The sequence below is a fragment of the Pecten maximus genome, chromosome 16 (assembly GCF_902652985.1).
Source record: "Pecten maximus chromosome 16, xPecMax1.1, whole genome shotgun sequence".
NCBI lineage: Eukaryota > Metazoa > Mollusca > Bivalvia > Pectinida > Pectinidae > Pecten > Pecten maximus.
The window spans coordinates 2,475,435-2,492,165 of NC_047030.1; the positions used below are offsets into that span (position 1 = coordinate 2,475,435).

General features: G+C 38.9%; 1 protein-coding gene across 3 annotated transcripts in view; it reads left to right on the forward strand.

Annotated features, from left to right (window-relative positions):
* The window catches only part of LOC117314663 (zinc finger protein 793-like), a 306,489-nt gene that overhangs the window by 143,452 nt on the left and 146,306 nt on the right, over positions 1-16,731 (forward strand). For 2 of the 3 annotated variants that reach the window (XR_004529560.1, XM_033868744.1), the window contains exon 3: positions 16,330-16,372. Coding sequence is in view for 2 of the 3 variants with exons in the window: in XM_033868744.1 (XP_033724635.1) it covers positions 16,330-16,372 (43 nt within the window). In the remaining variant the exon portion in view is untranslated. Of the gene's footprint in view, positions 1-15,672; positions 15,857-16,329; positions 16,373-16,731 lie in introns of those variants that run through there. The other variant, XM_033868745.1, reaches the window with a different exon arrangement.

The following is a 16,731-nucleotide window of genomic DNA, read 5'->3' on the forward strand; positions in this document are numbered from 1 at the left end:
GTGTATTATACCCAGTTGTCTCCCTTGAACAGTCTTTATAGACAGGTTTGAGTGTAGGTTATACCCAGTTGTCTCCCTTGAACTGTCGTTATAGACAGGTTTGAATGTAGGTTATACCCAGTTGTCTCCCTTGAACTGTCGTTATAGACAGGTGTGAGTGTATTATACCCAGTTGTCTCCCTTGAACTGTCGTTATAGACAGGTGTGAGTGTAGGTTATACCCAGTTGTCTCCCTTGAACTGTCTTTATAGACAGGTTTGAGTGTAGGTTATACCCAGTTGTCTCCCTTGAACTGTCGTTATAGACAGGTGTGAGTGTAGGTTATACCCAGTTGTCTCCCTTGAACTGTCATTATAGACAGGTGTGAGTGTAGGTTATACCCAGTTGTCTCCCTTGCACTGTCTTTATAGACAGGTTTGAGTGTAGGTTATACCCAGTTGTCTCCCTTGAACTGTCTTTATAGACAGGTTTGAGTGTAGGTTATACCCAGTTGTCTCCCTTGAACTGTCTTTATAGACAGGTGTGAGTGTAGGTTATACCCAGTTGTCTCCCTTGAACTGTCGTTATAGACAGGTTTGAGTGTAGGTTATACCCAGTTGTCTCCCTTGAACTGTCGTTATAGACAGGTGTGAGTGTAGGTTATACCCAGTTGTCTCCCTTGAACTGTCTTTATAGACAGGTTTGAGTGTAGGTTATACCCAGTTGTCTCCCTTAAACTGTCTTTATAGACAGGTGTGAGTGTATTATACCTAGTTGTCTCCCTTGAACTGTCTTTATAGACAGGTTTGAGTGTATGTTATACCCAGTTGTCTCCCTTGAACTGTCTTTATAGACAGGTTTGAGTGTAGGTTATACCCAGTTATCTCCCTTTAACAGTCTTTATAGACAGGTGTGATTGTAGGTTATACCCAGTTATCTCCCTTTAACAGTCTTTATAGACAGGTGTGATTGTAGGTTATACCCAGTTATCTCCCTTTAACAGTCTTTATAGACAGGTGTGATTGTAGGTTATACCCAGTTATCTCCCTTTAACAGTCTTTATAGACAGGTTTGCCCAGTGAAGAATAAGTGCATATACATATGTTCTATAAAAAAAGTATGTAGAAAGAAAATTTAAATTTAAATTGATGTTTTCCAGTGTAATCATTTTTGCAAAACCACCAAAATCAGATTACCTTTAAATATATTACATTAAATGTAAAGATTAATAATCAGGGGAAATTTTGAATTCATGGAAAATCTGGCCACAAAAATCCCTGTGTTGAATAAAGTCTTATTATGTATGATAAAAATATTAATTAAGAAAACTCTCACCTGTAATTTTTATCTAAATATGCAAAGTTTTGCACTACATATTCGGAATTCAGAATAAACTTTGTGAATACCATTTGTTGATAGATTAGTAGTAATTAAGAGAACGAAGTAAAGGAAAGAAATGCTGAGAAAAGTTTAAACTAACGTAGAACCAATAAACATCATACAACAGTGTGATTGATTGCTTGTCCATATTTAGGTTGTATCGAAACGCCCCCCTCTTTATGCATTTGTAAGATTATCTCCCCAGAGAATTCTATAGGCAAACATAAAAAAGTGTTATTATAAACAAGGAAGTGATGTATGTAGGTCTTATATGTATAGATTCTGTAGTTACAATTTTTTTTACATCTCCTCCAATTACAGGATATTTATGCATTTAATGATTGTCATCCACTCTGAAGGAAGTCCGGGAGGGGACAATATTAGTTTTCTGTTTGTATATGCATACATACAAACTTCTGTACATTCATATGTTTTATAATCTTTTGTCATCGCTCTAGTGAATTTTTTACCTGATTTCAATGGAACTTCATACATTGGTCAGTTATGAGCATTACATCAAATGAGTTCATGTTTCAGGGTGCCAAGGTCAAGGACAAAGTGTCTGTTGCTATTTATAGAAACTCTTTGTCAGTGCTCTAGTATATAGTGACTTATTTTTAACCAGATTTTTGTATCCTACCAGATACACCAACTCTTTACCATGACACCACTAGGGAGCAATGTCCAAGGGTAATTGTTGTATCCTACCAGATACACCAACTCTTTACCATGACACCACTAGGGAGTAATGTCCAAGGGTAATTGTTGTATCCTACTAGATACACCAACTCTTTACCATGACACTACTAGGGAGCAATGTCCAAGGGTAATTGTTGTATCCTACTAGATACACCAACTCTTTACCATGACACCACTAGGGAGTAATGTCCAAGGGTAACTGTTGTATCCTACTAGATACACCAACTCTTTACCATGACACCACTAGGGAGCAATGTCCAAGGGTAACTGTTGTATCCTACTAGATACACCAACTCTTTACCATGACACCACTAGGGAACAATGTCCAAGGGTAATTGTTGTATCCTACTAGATACACCAAGTCTACCAGGACACCACTAGGGAGTAATGTCCAAGGGTAATTGTTGTATCCTACTAGATACACCAACTCTTTACCATGACACTACTAGGGAGCAATGTCCAAGGGTAATTGTTGTATCCTACAAGATACACCAACTCTTTACCATGACACCACTAGGGAGCAATGTCCAAGGGTAATTGTTGTATCCTACTAGATACACCAAGTCTACCAGGACACCACTAGGGAGTAATGTCCAAGGGTAATTGTTGTATCCTACTAGATACACCAACTCTTTACCATGACACTACTAGGGAGCAATGTCCAAGGGTAATTGTTGTATCCTACAAGATACACCAACTCTTTACCATGACACCACTAGGGAGCAATGTCCAAGGGTAATTGTTGTATCCTACAAGATACACCAACTCTTTACCATGACACCACTAGGGAGCAATGTCCAAGGGTAATTGTTGTATCCTACTAGATACACCAAGTCTACCAGGACACCACTAGGGAGTAATGTCCAAGGGTAATTGTTGTATCCTACTAGATACACCAACTCTTTATCATGACACTACTAGGGAGTAATGTCCAAGAGTAATTGTTGTATCCTAGCTACTAGATACACCAACTCTTTACCATGACACTACTAGGGAGCAATGTCCAAGGGTAATTGTTGTATCCTACTAGTTACACCAACTCTTTACCATGACACCTCTAGGGAGCAATGTCCAAGGGTAATTGTTGTATCCTACTAGTTACACCAACTCTTTACCATGACACCTCTAGGGAGCAATGTCCAAGGGTAATTGTTGTATCCTACTAGTTACACCAACTCTTTACCATGACACCTCTAGGGAGCAATGTCCAAGGGTAATTGTTGTATCCTACTAGATACACCAACTCTTTACCATGACACCACTAGGGAGTAATGTCTAAGAGTAATTGTTGTATCCTACTAGATAGACCAACTCTTTACCATGACACTACTAGGGAGCAATGTCCAAGGGTAATTGTTGTATCCTACTAGATACACCAACTCTTTTCCATGACACCACTAAGGAGAAATGTCCAAGGGTAACTGTTGTATCCTACAAGATACACCAACTCTTTACCATGACACCACTAGGGAGTAATGTCCAAGGGTAATTGTTGTATCCTCAGTTGGACATACTACAGGCTAACGAATTGTTCATCTTGTAAAAAACAACACTCATTGGCTTGTCTTCTTTGATTGGCCTCCATAATGAACGTTCAGCAACGATGGGAAAAACCCGAGCTAGTTCCGAAAGCGAAGCGAAATCATGGTCAAAGGGAAACAACTCCCACAGTCAATCTCCGAGACTGGCCGTTATACATTAATTCGTTGTCGTGATGTACATTTGGTCATTATGGACAGTGTCATCATATCAACACAGCTAGTCAGTATACATACTACACCAGTAATAGGTTCTTGTCTGCTATTTAAATCTACATAAAATATGTTCCCTGAATCATTTCAAAACTAAACAACCATTTCACAATTATATGGCCAAAGTAATATTACAAAAGTATAAAATGCGTGTATCAAAAATGTAGCTATCATATCATGAACCACGCTTTGAATCAGAACTACTAACTTTTTACTCCGTGAATTGATAATACAAAAGTTTGTAAATCATGTTTACAAAAAATTAAATTTATTCATTTCTGTGTCTATTTTAGTCAAAGTGGTGCACATATTAAAGCTTTTTGTGATTTATGACAAGAAATGAATTCTAATGGTTAAAAGCTTTTACCTATATGTTCAGTTAACATCAATATGATAACAAATTCTGTAGAATGAGAAGGATACTGCGACCATAGTTGTGTGTTTATATTGAATTAAGAGAAGTAATAAAAAAACCTGCCTGCTCTGGGGTTTAAGCTAGTGACCACTTGATTTCCATGCAGACATCCTACCACTAGGCGAAAGGGAAATTCTTGATAGCTGTCGGGGACATAGCAGTCATGGTCACGGTAGACATGGACACGGTAGAAATGGACACAGTAGACATTGACACCGTAGACATGGACACCGTAGACATGGACAGGGTAGACATGGACACGGTGGACTTGGACATGGTAGACATGGACACCGTAGACATGGACACGGTAGACATGGACACGGTGGACATGGACAGGGTAGACATGGACACGGTGGACATGGACACGGTAGACATGGACACGGTAGACATGGACACGGTAGACATGAACAAAGTAGACTTGGACATGGCAGACATGGACAAGCTAGACATGGACATAGACATGGACACAGTAGACTCGGACACAGTAGACATGGACACGACAGACATGGACACAGTAGACATGGACATGGTAGACATGGACATGGTAGACATTGATGTAGGAAACATGGACACGGTAGACATGGACACGGTAGACATTGATGTAGGAAACATGGACACGGTAGACATGGACAGGGTAGACATGGACAGGGTAAACATGGACACGGTAGACATGAACAAAGTAGACTTGGACATGACAGACATGGACATAGACATGGACATAGTAGACATGGACTCGGTCTTCATGGACAATGTAGACATGGGCACGGTAGACATGGACTCGGTCTTCATGGATAAAGTAGACATGGACTAATAAGACATGGACACGGTAGACATGGACTAATAAGACATGGACATAGTAGACATGGACTCGGTCTTCATGGACAAAGTAGACATGGACTAATAAGACATAGACACAGTAGACATGATTACTGGTAGTCATTAACACAGATATGGCTTCAGTTGTCTCAATTACCCCTAATTTGTGTGTATTACCTGTTATTGACTAGGAGACATATGTGTGGTTAATACTAGTGTCACTGTTGTATAGGTAAAATCTACTCATCTTCTGAGAAACTCCCATTTATCAATGCATGTACATCCTGTTCTGAAACGCTCTTGACAGTTATCATTCACTGAATCTGAACCAACATAACATATTAGCCTTCATGCTTTGTCAGTCGAAACCTATAAACCTTTATGTTTTACTGTCGAGTTATATTTGGTGGTGTTAACAATAAACAAGTAACGAGGAACAGGTGCAGAATATTGAGGATACAAGTAAGCATTACATACCCTATACGAAAACGTTCACCTTAGAACTTATTTCAAGGTCACCTGAGACCTCAAGCGACCTCAAGCGACCTATTGTGATCACCTTTGTCCAGCCTTGTGTATTGTAAACAATTAACATTTTCAACTGGCATCTCATTATAGCCAAGAGGTCTAGAGTCATGATATTGGGTCAGAAACATGCTGGAATGAAAGATTAACAAGTTTGTTCAAATGAATGATCTTGACCTACTTTCAAGGTCACATGGGGTATTATGTGTTGAAGTCTTTAAGCATTACAGTTACTTTTTCTCAATAGCCATGATCTCTATAAGGGTCATGATATTTGGCCAGTAACATGCTGGAACAAAAGAATATCAGTTTAAAAAAGTGACCTTGACCTGCTTTTTAAGGTAACAGTAGTCAATGTGTTAAACTCTTTAAATGACTAATTTTCAATAACATAGAGGCCTAAGGGTCATAATAATGGGCCAATAGCATGCTTGGATGAAGGGCTAAAAGTTTGTAAAAACGAATAACCTTGAGGGTCAAATATATGGAAATATTAAAGTATCTGCTCATCAATAACCAAGGAGCCTAGGGTCAAGATAATACTTACTTAGCATGCTGGGATGAATGGGTACCAAGTTCATTCAAATGAACAAGCCTTGATCTTCTTTGAAGGTCACAGGGGTAAGATGTGTAATATCTTAGTTTAAAAACAACACACATTCTATATCAGTATACATACAAGGACTTAGCTGACAGGTGCCTATTTAACTCTTGTTATATTTTTAAACCCCTGGCTCCACCCTTCCTGTCTCCAGTTCCTATAACCCCTTACCCCTCAACTTGTCCTTGTATATAAACCCCTGGCTCCACCCTTCCTGTCTCCAGTTCCTATAACCCCTTACCCCTCAACTTGTCCTTGTATATAAACCCCTGGCTCCACCCTTCCTGTCTCCAGTTCCTATAACCCCTTACCCCTCAACTTGTCCTTGTATATAAACCCCTGGCTCCACCCTTCCTGTCTCCAGTTCCTATAACCCCTTACCCCTCAACTTGTCCTTGTATATAAACCCCTGGCTCCACCCTTCCTGTCTCCAGTTCCTATAACCCCTTACCCCTCAACTTGTCCTTGTATATAAACCCTTGGCTCCACCCTTCCTGTCTCCAGTTCCTATAACCCCTTACCCCTCAACTTGTCCTTGTATATAAACCCCTGGCTCCACCCTTCCTGTCTCCAGTTCCTATAACCCCTTACCCCTCAACTTGTCCTTGTATATAAACCCCTGGCTCCACCCTTCCTGTCTCCAGTTCCTATAACCCCTTACCCCTCAACTTGTCCTTGTATATAAACCCCTGGCTCCACCCTTCCTGTCTCCAGTTCCTATAACCCCCTACCCCTCAACTTATCCTTGTATATAAACCTCTCACCATTCTCATGACCACCTATCTTAATCTGCTGGTATAAGATTTAATCTTCATCATCCGTCTCCAATTCTTGTAACCCCTTACCCCTCAACTTGTCCTTGTATATAAACCTCTGACCATTCTCATGACCACCTATCTTAATCTGCTGTTGAAGATTTAATCTTCTTCATCCCTGTCTCCTTCCAAACTGACCCTAGATTAGACCCCTAACTTGGCTGTGGACAGATGACCAGCTCTATAGAAGAGCTTGTAAAGAATTGCTAAGCTTAATTCTGACATTAGCTTATCTTCCCTAGTTTAGAATATTACTGAGACAAAAATTATTACGCTCAATTTTATTCGTTAATTTTGATATTCTGAAGACAGGAGTCAGGTTAGATGTAATATAAAGGTTTTTTTTTCAATATTTCTTGGCTTCGCCAAATAGATTTAAAGAAACTGAGTAAAATTTATACATGTACGTATAGATATTGTGAAATAGACTATAATGTTTGCCTTCATTTTCACCTTCAATATATCTTGTTTTCACAATTTTGTTGTCTAGCTTTCATAAAAAAAATCTATTGAAATTTCAGAACTACCTTGAAACATCCTTTACCCTTCAGTAGAATATCCAGTCTCTCTTACATGAACTATTAATTGATTGTCATTCCTTCATTATGTACACATTACCCCTACAGGGATAACTCTGGCTCTTAAAACCTATGGGAGATTTTATGAGATTAGCAAAATTCCTATTAGATTTGTCTGTATAAAGAGGTACAATTTTAAATTTTTAATGAGATGTTTTTGAAAACATGGGTAAAAATCCCCAAATCTCTGCCCAAAGTGATCCCTGCCCCTACCTCTATCACTCAATTCCAGGTCATAATGACTGCCCACCTCACCTTCTCCAATATTCTCTTATGTAGCTAAACAAGGGGAGACAACCCCTACGGGATTATACCAACTTGACATTGCCACCAATTCACCACTTCATTGAGTAATTTGTGTAAGTGACATGAAAACATTTTAACCTTTAACTATGCAACAAATGAGTGTACTATCTTAACAAAATATTTTAATGATATCACATTGATTAAGAAAGGATGTGAGGCTGTGTTGATATATCTTGTTTTAAAGAGCAATTAAAAATATTAGTTTAAAATTGACTGTTTCAACAATATTGCAGAATGTTTTATTAGATAATTTAATCAGGATCCTTTACAATGTCTGGTATGTGGTTGTTTTCTGTGATTGATTTTAATGTCTCAATATATTACTTGAACGCTGTAGGTTTTCTTGGTATTTTTAGCTTACTGGGATGAAATCGGCATCGTCCATAGACAGCTAGGTAAAAGTTTTATAAAACGGTGTTGTTTCAATACTAATGAGGATATAGGTATTTGACAAGTGTGTTCCTTGTGACAAGACCTTTCCATTGGTACTACATTTGCAGGCCTGTTGACCTTGACACCGACCTTTGACCGACTTTAAAAAATATTTAATAAATGGTTGATTGGACCACTCTGTATAGTTTTAAAGGACTTCCTGACAAACATGAGGTCCATATTTTTAAAAAGCTATAGGGAGGACTTGACGCAAACTCTGGTTTCTGTAACTGACCAAACCTTTGACCAATTAGTACACCTTATTAGAAGATTTAAGACAGGAGTAATTCTGGTTTTGGATTACTTCCCTTTATGCTATTTGCCATCCCTTTTATGATATAGATATGTGATTCAAATAGCTTAAAATTAATTTGGTGTAAATTGTACATATGTGTAAATTGTACATATGTGTGAAATGTACATATGTGTAAATTGTACATATGTGTAAATTGTACATATGTGTGAAATGTACAAATGTCAATTGTACAATTGTACATATGTGTGAAATGTTCATCATAATGTGTAAAATGTACATATGTGTAAAATGTACATATGTGTAAATTGTACATATGTGTAAAATGTACATATGTGTGAAATGTACATATATGTAAAATGTACATATGTGTGAAATGTACAAATGTCAATTGTACAATTGTACATATGTGTGAAATGTTCATCATAATGTGTAAAATGTACATATGTGTAAAATGTACATATGTGTAAATTGTACATATGTGTAAAATGTACATATGTGTGAAATGTACATATATGTAAAATGTACATATGTGTGAAATGTACATATGTGTGAAATGTACAAATATGTAAAATGTACATATGTGTGAAATGTACATATGTGTGAAAAATGTGTAAAATGTACATATGTGTAAAATTTACATATGTGTGAAATGTACATATGTTCAAAAATGTAAAATGTACATATATGTAAAATGTACATATGTGTAAAATGTGTAAAATGTACATATGTGTAAAATGTGTAAAATGTACATATGTGTAAAATGTGTAAAATGTACATATGTGTAAAATGTACATATGTGTAAGGTTTATAGACATATCACTCATTAAGATTAGTTCTCTTTACATTAAAAACGTATCTTATTGCAATTATTGGATCATCTGACTGACAAGTCTCGGGATAAAATGTGCACTTGTGTATTATCAAAAATTTACATTCTATAAATTACATTCTAAGATGTGTGTTTTGTTTTTGCAAACACGATTGAGTCATATCATGTTATAGTGAAAATTAAAAAACAAAGAAGAAATTGTAAATTGATGACCCTCTGGTCTCTCTGCTGTAAATGAATCTTATTACAATTATTAATGTAAGGATGATTCTAGAGACACAGTATACACCAGATCAATTTGTCTTCTCTTAATGATTTCAATACGCAAAAGATGAATTTTAATTATGTCTAAAAGATTGCTAAAATGTCTATTTAACTTTTTATTTGAATTATTAATTCATTTTTTCATTGATAGTTAGTATAAGAAATTTGATGTAATGATTGTCAAGAGAAATTTATCAGTAATATCAGTAAAATATGGTGTTTCCTGATAAACATACTGTAGTGTTGTAAGGGATGGTCTCTATGTCCAGATAAACATACTGTAGTGTTGTAAGGGATACTCTCTCTGTCCAGATAAACATACTGTAGTGTTGTAAGGGATACTCTCTCTGTCCAGATAAACATACTGTAGTGTTGTAAGGGATGGTCTCTCTGTCCAGATAAACATACTGTAGTGTTGTAAGGGATGGTCTCTCTGTCCAGATAAACATACTGTAGTGTTGTAAGGGATGGTCTCTCTGTCCAGATAAACATACTGTAGTGTTGTAAGGGATGGTCTCTCTGTCCAGATAAACATACTGTAGTGTTGTAAGGGATACTCTCTCTGTCCAGATAAACATACTGTAGTGTTGTAAGGGATGGTCTCCCTGTCCAGATAAACATACTGTAGTGTTGTAAGGGATACTCTCTCTGCAGATAAACATACTGTAGTGTTGTAAGGGATGGTCTCCCTGTCCAGATAAACATACTGTAGTGTTGTAAGGGATGGTCTCTATGTCCAGATAAACATACTGTAGTGTTGTAAGGGATGGTCTCTATGTCCAGATAAACATACTGTAGTGTTGTAAGGGATGGTCTCCCTGTCCAGATAAACATACTGTAGTGTTGTAAGGGATGGTCTCTATGTCCAGATAAACATACTGTAGTGTTGTAAGGGATACTCTCTCTGTCCAGATAAACATACTGTAGTGTTGTAAGGGATGGTCTCTCTGTCCAGATAAACATACTGTAGTGTTGTAAGGGATGGTCTCTCTGTCCAGATAAACATACTGTAGTGTTGTAAGGGATACTCTCTCTGTCCAGATAAACATACTGTAGTGTTGTAAGGGATGGTCTCCCTGTCCAGATAAACATACTGTAGTGTTGTAAGGGATGGTCTCTATGTCCAGATAAACATACTGTAGTGTTGTAAGGGATGGTCTCCCTGTCCAGATAAACATACTGTAGTGTTGTAAGGGATGGTCTCTCTGTCCAGATAAACATACTGTAGTGTTGTAAGGGATACTCTCTCTGTCCAGATAAACATACTGTAGTGTTGTAAGGGATACTCTCTCTGTCCAGATAAACATACTGTAGTGTTGTAAGGGATACTCTCTCTGTCCAGATAAACATACTGTAGTGTTGTAAGGGATACTCTCTCTGTCCAGATAAACATACTGTAGTGTTGTAAGGGATACTCTCTCTGTCCAGATAAACATACTGTAGTGTTGTAAGGGATGGTCTCTCTGTCCAGATAAACATACTGTAGTGTTGTAAGGGATGGTCTCTCTGTCCAGATAAACATACTGTAGTGTTGTAAGGGATACTCTCTCTGTCCAGATAAACATACTGTAGTGTTGTAAGGGATGGTCTCTCTGTCCAGATAAACATACTGTAGTGTTGTAAGGGATGGTCTCTATGTCCAGATAAACATACTGTAGTGTTGTAAGGGATGGTCTCTCTGTCCAGATAAACATACTGTAGTGTTGTAAGGGATACTCTCTCTGTCCAGATAAACATACTGTAGTGTTGTAAGGGATGGTCTCTCTGTCCAGATAAACATACTGTAGTGTTGTAAGGGATACTCTCTCTGTCCAGATAAACATACTGTAGTGTTGTAAGGGATACTCTCTCTGTCCAGATAAACAATTAAACATACTGTAGTGTTGTAAGGGATACTCTCTCTGTCCAGATAAACATACTGTAGTGTTGTAAGGGATGGTCTCTCTGTCCAGATAAACATACTGTAGTGTTGTAAGGGATGGTCTCTCTGTCCAGATAAACATACTGTAGTGTTGTAAGGGATACTCTCTCTGTCCAGATAAACATACTGTAGTGTTGTAAGGGATACTCTCTCTGTCCAGATAAACATACTGTAGTGTTGTAAGGGATACTCTCTCTGACCAGATAAACATACTGTAGTGTTGTAAGGGATACTCTCTCTGTCCAGATAAACATACTGTAGTGTTGTAAGGGATACTCTCTCTGTCCAGATAAACATACTGTAGTGTTGTAAGGGATACTCTCTCTGTCCAGATAAACATACTGTAGTGTTGTAAGGGATACTCTCTCTGTCCAGATAAACATACTGTATGGTTTTAGTCTGTGTTTAGTTGAAGTAGAATCCAACCTTTCAGCAGTAGTTATAGTGCAATTGATACTCAGAGTAGCAATAAACTTGTCACTGTTTAACCATATCTTTCAGATAAAATACGAAGATGAAAAGAACAGTTTTCAGTTGGATTTAAAAATTCATTAGAAATAATGGAAACATTTTATTACAGTAATAAGGCATTTATATCTCATAAAATTATGTCAGCCATTATTATATCACCATAAAAAAGTAATACAGAAAATGATTGTACTGATCACTGACAAAATGGTCTCTAATTCACCCAGTCTGCATGTCCCCGTGTCTACTTCCCTCTGTCTATCACAGTCTGTATGTCCTCGTGTCTACTTCCCTCTGTCTATCACAGTCTGTATGTCCCGGTGTCTACTTCCCTCTGTCTATCAGTCTGTATGTCCCGGTGTCTACTTCCCTCTATCACAGTCTGTATGTCCCTGTGTCTACTTCCCTCTGTCTATCACAGTCTGTATGTCCCGGTTTCTACTTCCCTCTGTCTATCAGTCTGTATGTCCCGGTGTCTACTTCCCTCTGTCTATCACAGTCTGTATGTCCCGGTGTCTACTTCCCTCTGTCTATCACAGTCTGTATGTCCCGGTGTCTACTTCCCTCTGTCTATCAGTCTGTATGTCCCGGTGTCTACTTCCCTCTGTCTATCACAGTCTGTATGTCCCGGTGTCTACTTCCCTCTGTCTATCACAGTCTGTATGTCCCGGTGTCTACTTCCCTCTGTCTATCAGTCTGTATGTCCCGGTGTCTACTTCCCTCTGTCTATCACAGTCTGTATGTCCCGGTGTCTACTTCCCTCTGTCTATCACAGTCTGTATGTCCCCGTGTCTACTTCCCTCTGTCTATCAGTCTGTATGTCCCGGTGTCTACTTCCCTCTGTCTATCACAGTCTGTATGTCCCGGTGTCTACTTCCCTCTGTCTATCACAGTCTGTATGTCCCGGTTTCTACTTCCCTCTGTCTATCACAGTCTGTATGTCCCGTGTCTACTTCCCTCTGTCTATCACAGTCTGTATGTCCCGGTTTCTACTTCCCTCTGTCTATCACAGTCTGTATGTCCCCGTGTCTACTTCCCTCTGTCTATCACAGTCTGTATGTCCCGGTGTCTACTTCCCTCTGTCTATCACAATCTGTATGTCCCGGTGTCTACTTCCCTCTATCTATCACAATCTGTATGTCCCAGTGTCTACTTCCCTCTGTCTATCACAGTCTGTATGTCCCGGTGTCTACTTCCCTCTGTCTATCACAGTCTGTTTGTCCCGGTGTCTACTTCCCTCTGTCTATCACAGTCTGTATGTCCCGGTGTCTACTTCCCTCTGTCTATCACAGTTTGTATGTCCCGGTGTCTACTTCCCTCTGTCTATCACAGTCTGTATGTCCCCGTGTCTACTTCCCTCTGTCTATCACAGTCTGTATGTCCCGGTGTCTACTTCCCTCTGTCTGTCAATCTGTATGTCCCGGTGTCTACTTCCCTCTGTCTATCACAGTCTGTATGTCCCTGTGTCTACTTCCCTCTGTCTATCACAGTCTGTATGTCCCTGTGTCTACTTCCCTCTGTCTATCACAGTCTGTATGTTCCCGTGTCTACTTCCCTCTGTCTATCAGTCTGTATGTCCCGGTGTCTACTTCCCTCTGTCTATCACAGTTTGTATGTCCCGATGTCTACTTCCCTCTGTCTATCACAGTCTGTATGTCCCGGTGTCTACTTCCCTCTGTCTGTCAATCAGTATGTCCCGGTGTCTACTTCCCTCTGTCTATCAGTTTGTATGTCCCGATGTCTACTTCCCTCTGTCTATCACAGTCTGTATGTCCCGGTGTCTACTTCCCTCTGTCTGTCAATCAGTATGTCCCGGTGTCTACTTCCCTCTGTCTGTCAGTCTGTATGTCCCAGTGTCTACTTCCATTTGTCTATCACAGTCTGTATGTCCCGGTGTCTACTTCCCTCTGTCTATCAGTCTGTATGTCCCGGTGTCTACTTCCCTCTATCTATCACAGTCTGTATGTCCCTGTGTCTACTTCCCTCTGTCTATCACAGTCTGTATGTCCCGGTGTCTACTTCCCTCTGTCTGTCACAGTCTGTATGTCCTGGTGTCTACTTCCCTCTGTCTATCACAGTCTGTATGTCCCCGTGTCTACTTCCCTCTGTCTATCACAGTCTGTATGTCCCGGTGTCTACTTCCCTCTGTCTATCACAGTCTGTATGTCCCGGTGTCTACTTCCCTCTGTCTATCACAGTCTGTATGTCCCCGTGTCTACTTCCCTCTGTCTATCACAGTCTGTATGTCCCGGTGTCTACTTCCCTCTGTCTATCACAGTCTATATGTCCCGGTGTCTACTTCCCTCTGTCTGTCAGTCTGTATGTCCCGGTGTCTACTTCCCTCTATTTATCACAGTCTGTATGTCCCGGTGTCTACTTCACTCTGTCTATCACAGTCTGTATGTCCCGGTGTCTACTTCACTCTGTCTATCACAGTCTGTATGTCCCGGTGTCTACTTCCCTCTATCTATCACAGTCTGTATGTCCCAGTGTCTACTTCCCTCTGTCTATCATAGTCTGTATGTCCCGGTGTCTACTTCACTCTGTCTATCACAGTCCGTATGTCCCAGTGTCTACTTCCCTCTGTCTATCAGTCTATATGTCCCGGTGTCTACTTCCCTCTGTCTATCAGTATGTATGTCCCCGTGTCTACTTCCCTCTGTCTATCACAGTCTGTATGTCCCGGTGTCTACTTCCCTCTGTCTATCACAGTCTGTATGTCCATCTGTCTGATGATCTGATCCTGTTTTTGTCCCTATTGCTATGTCTGATAAGAATTTTATGCGCTATGTCTGCATATATAATATCAGATATAAATAGCTCAGGATGTATCAGCACCCATTTTCTAGTATTTCAGTCTGTTTAACACCAATAGAATTGACAATGTAAATGATGTATTTGATTATATTGGTGATTGAATATTCATTAAAGATCTGAGCAACTTTTTGATTGAGAGAAGTGTTGCCTAGTCTGGAGGTAGCGGTGAACGCCCTCGTCGAAACCTATATCTCTGAGTGCTAGAAAGCTACTGAACTCAGCTAGTTTGGCCGACATGTAAAGCATGCATATGCACACATGTCAATTCTAAATTGTCTGCAGTATTGTGCAGCGACACTGCCTCCATGGAGGTGTATAGACCCCTCACGACACACATAACACTTCCATAGCAGCGTGGTGCACATTCAACTGGGGACCAACACGGGGGCCAAAAGTGTTGACAGCATTCTGCACTTTCTCTTCACTTCAGTTTCATTTTAGTGTTTAATCTCAGAGTAAAAAATCTAGCTTAATTTGTGTACATTAGAATCAATACTGTGGCAGTATTTTGTCCATGCGGAGTTTCTCGGCAGCGTTTTTTTTTATCTCAATCTTTTATTAATAGGTTAGATTTCAATTGAGAGTGGTATTTTACCAGGAGCTTCATTCTATAGCTAGATACTAGATAGTAGGGGTTAGTTCTGTGTGTTTATAGATAGTTTTAATGAAATTTTCGTTAGAAGATACATATGGCGATGTCACACTTGACTTGATGGTTATACAGTCCGTTTTGTGGCCTCTACAATCTTTTCTATTCTTACATAATTTCTTCTTTTTTTCCTCTCTACCTAAATTCTTCTCTTGCAGTTGTAATATCAGCTTGTGATATGCTTTCTTAACAGATGTAAATGTTTCCCATTAATACCTGGACAATGTTACACTCATTACTGTTCAACCATGTCAGCGTTGGTGATCGGAATTTTAATTTTTGAATCGCGTATTGATCTTACTGCTTCGACTGTGCAATGTATGTGATGGATTTCTTGTATCACTATTATAGAAAGGTAGGAGTACACAAAATTACAGGTCTCTAGCTGTTTGATTGATACTATAGTCATTCTGCTTGTGTTATTTACATTTTTGCATCTGGATAGGTTGAGGAGTGTGTGTGTAAAAAGTTACGTAATTTGTTGATGCAGGGTACCATGTCTACTTTTGTTAATCTTTATGTGACCAGCCTACAAATTATAACCTCTTCCAAAACGTTGTCCAGTAATTTACTGCCTAACTGAACCGCCCTTTTCAGTATTTTTTTTACCTCGCAATGGAGTGTTGTTTTTTAGACAGAAAAAAAACAAGATGGCGACTCCTATCTAATGCTAATATTATACACTCGAGACTCAGATAAGGAAACGAACATTCAAGCCTTGTTGTAATTTTTTTTTTTAATCTCTATCAGTTTGCAGGTATAAATTATTTTACAATATATAAATAACTTGACTATAAGTAGTAATCATATGTTTGATTTAATTTCAAGGGCTCTCCTGCTGCCGAAATGGCCGGACAAAATGCAACGAATGGTAAGTAAAAACTACAACCATTTTTTTCTGGAAATTTTTTGTCTTCAGATCTCACGCCTACATATTGTGTAATAGGACCGCCCTCTTTGCCATGTGGTGAATCGAGTGGTTCATTTTTTGTTTCATAAATTTCAGGTTGCATGCATGTAATAGTTGTAAGAGTGATTTTTGTAGAAATTTTCTTTTCGTAAAAATTACATATGACGCCATTTTGTTTGCACGTTTGTCGACCAGTGGAGACTTTCCGCTGGTGTTGTCATTGGACGACACTGACATACATACATGTTTAATGCGGTGAATTTCGTATCGGTCCACCATTTTGTACACAATTAGGATATCATATATAGATATATAACAGA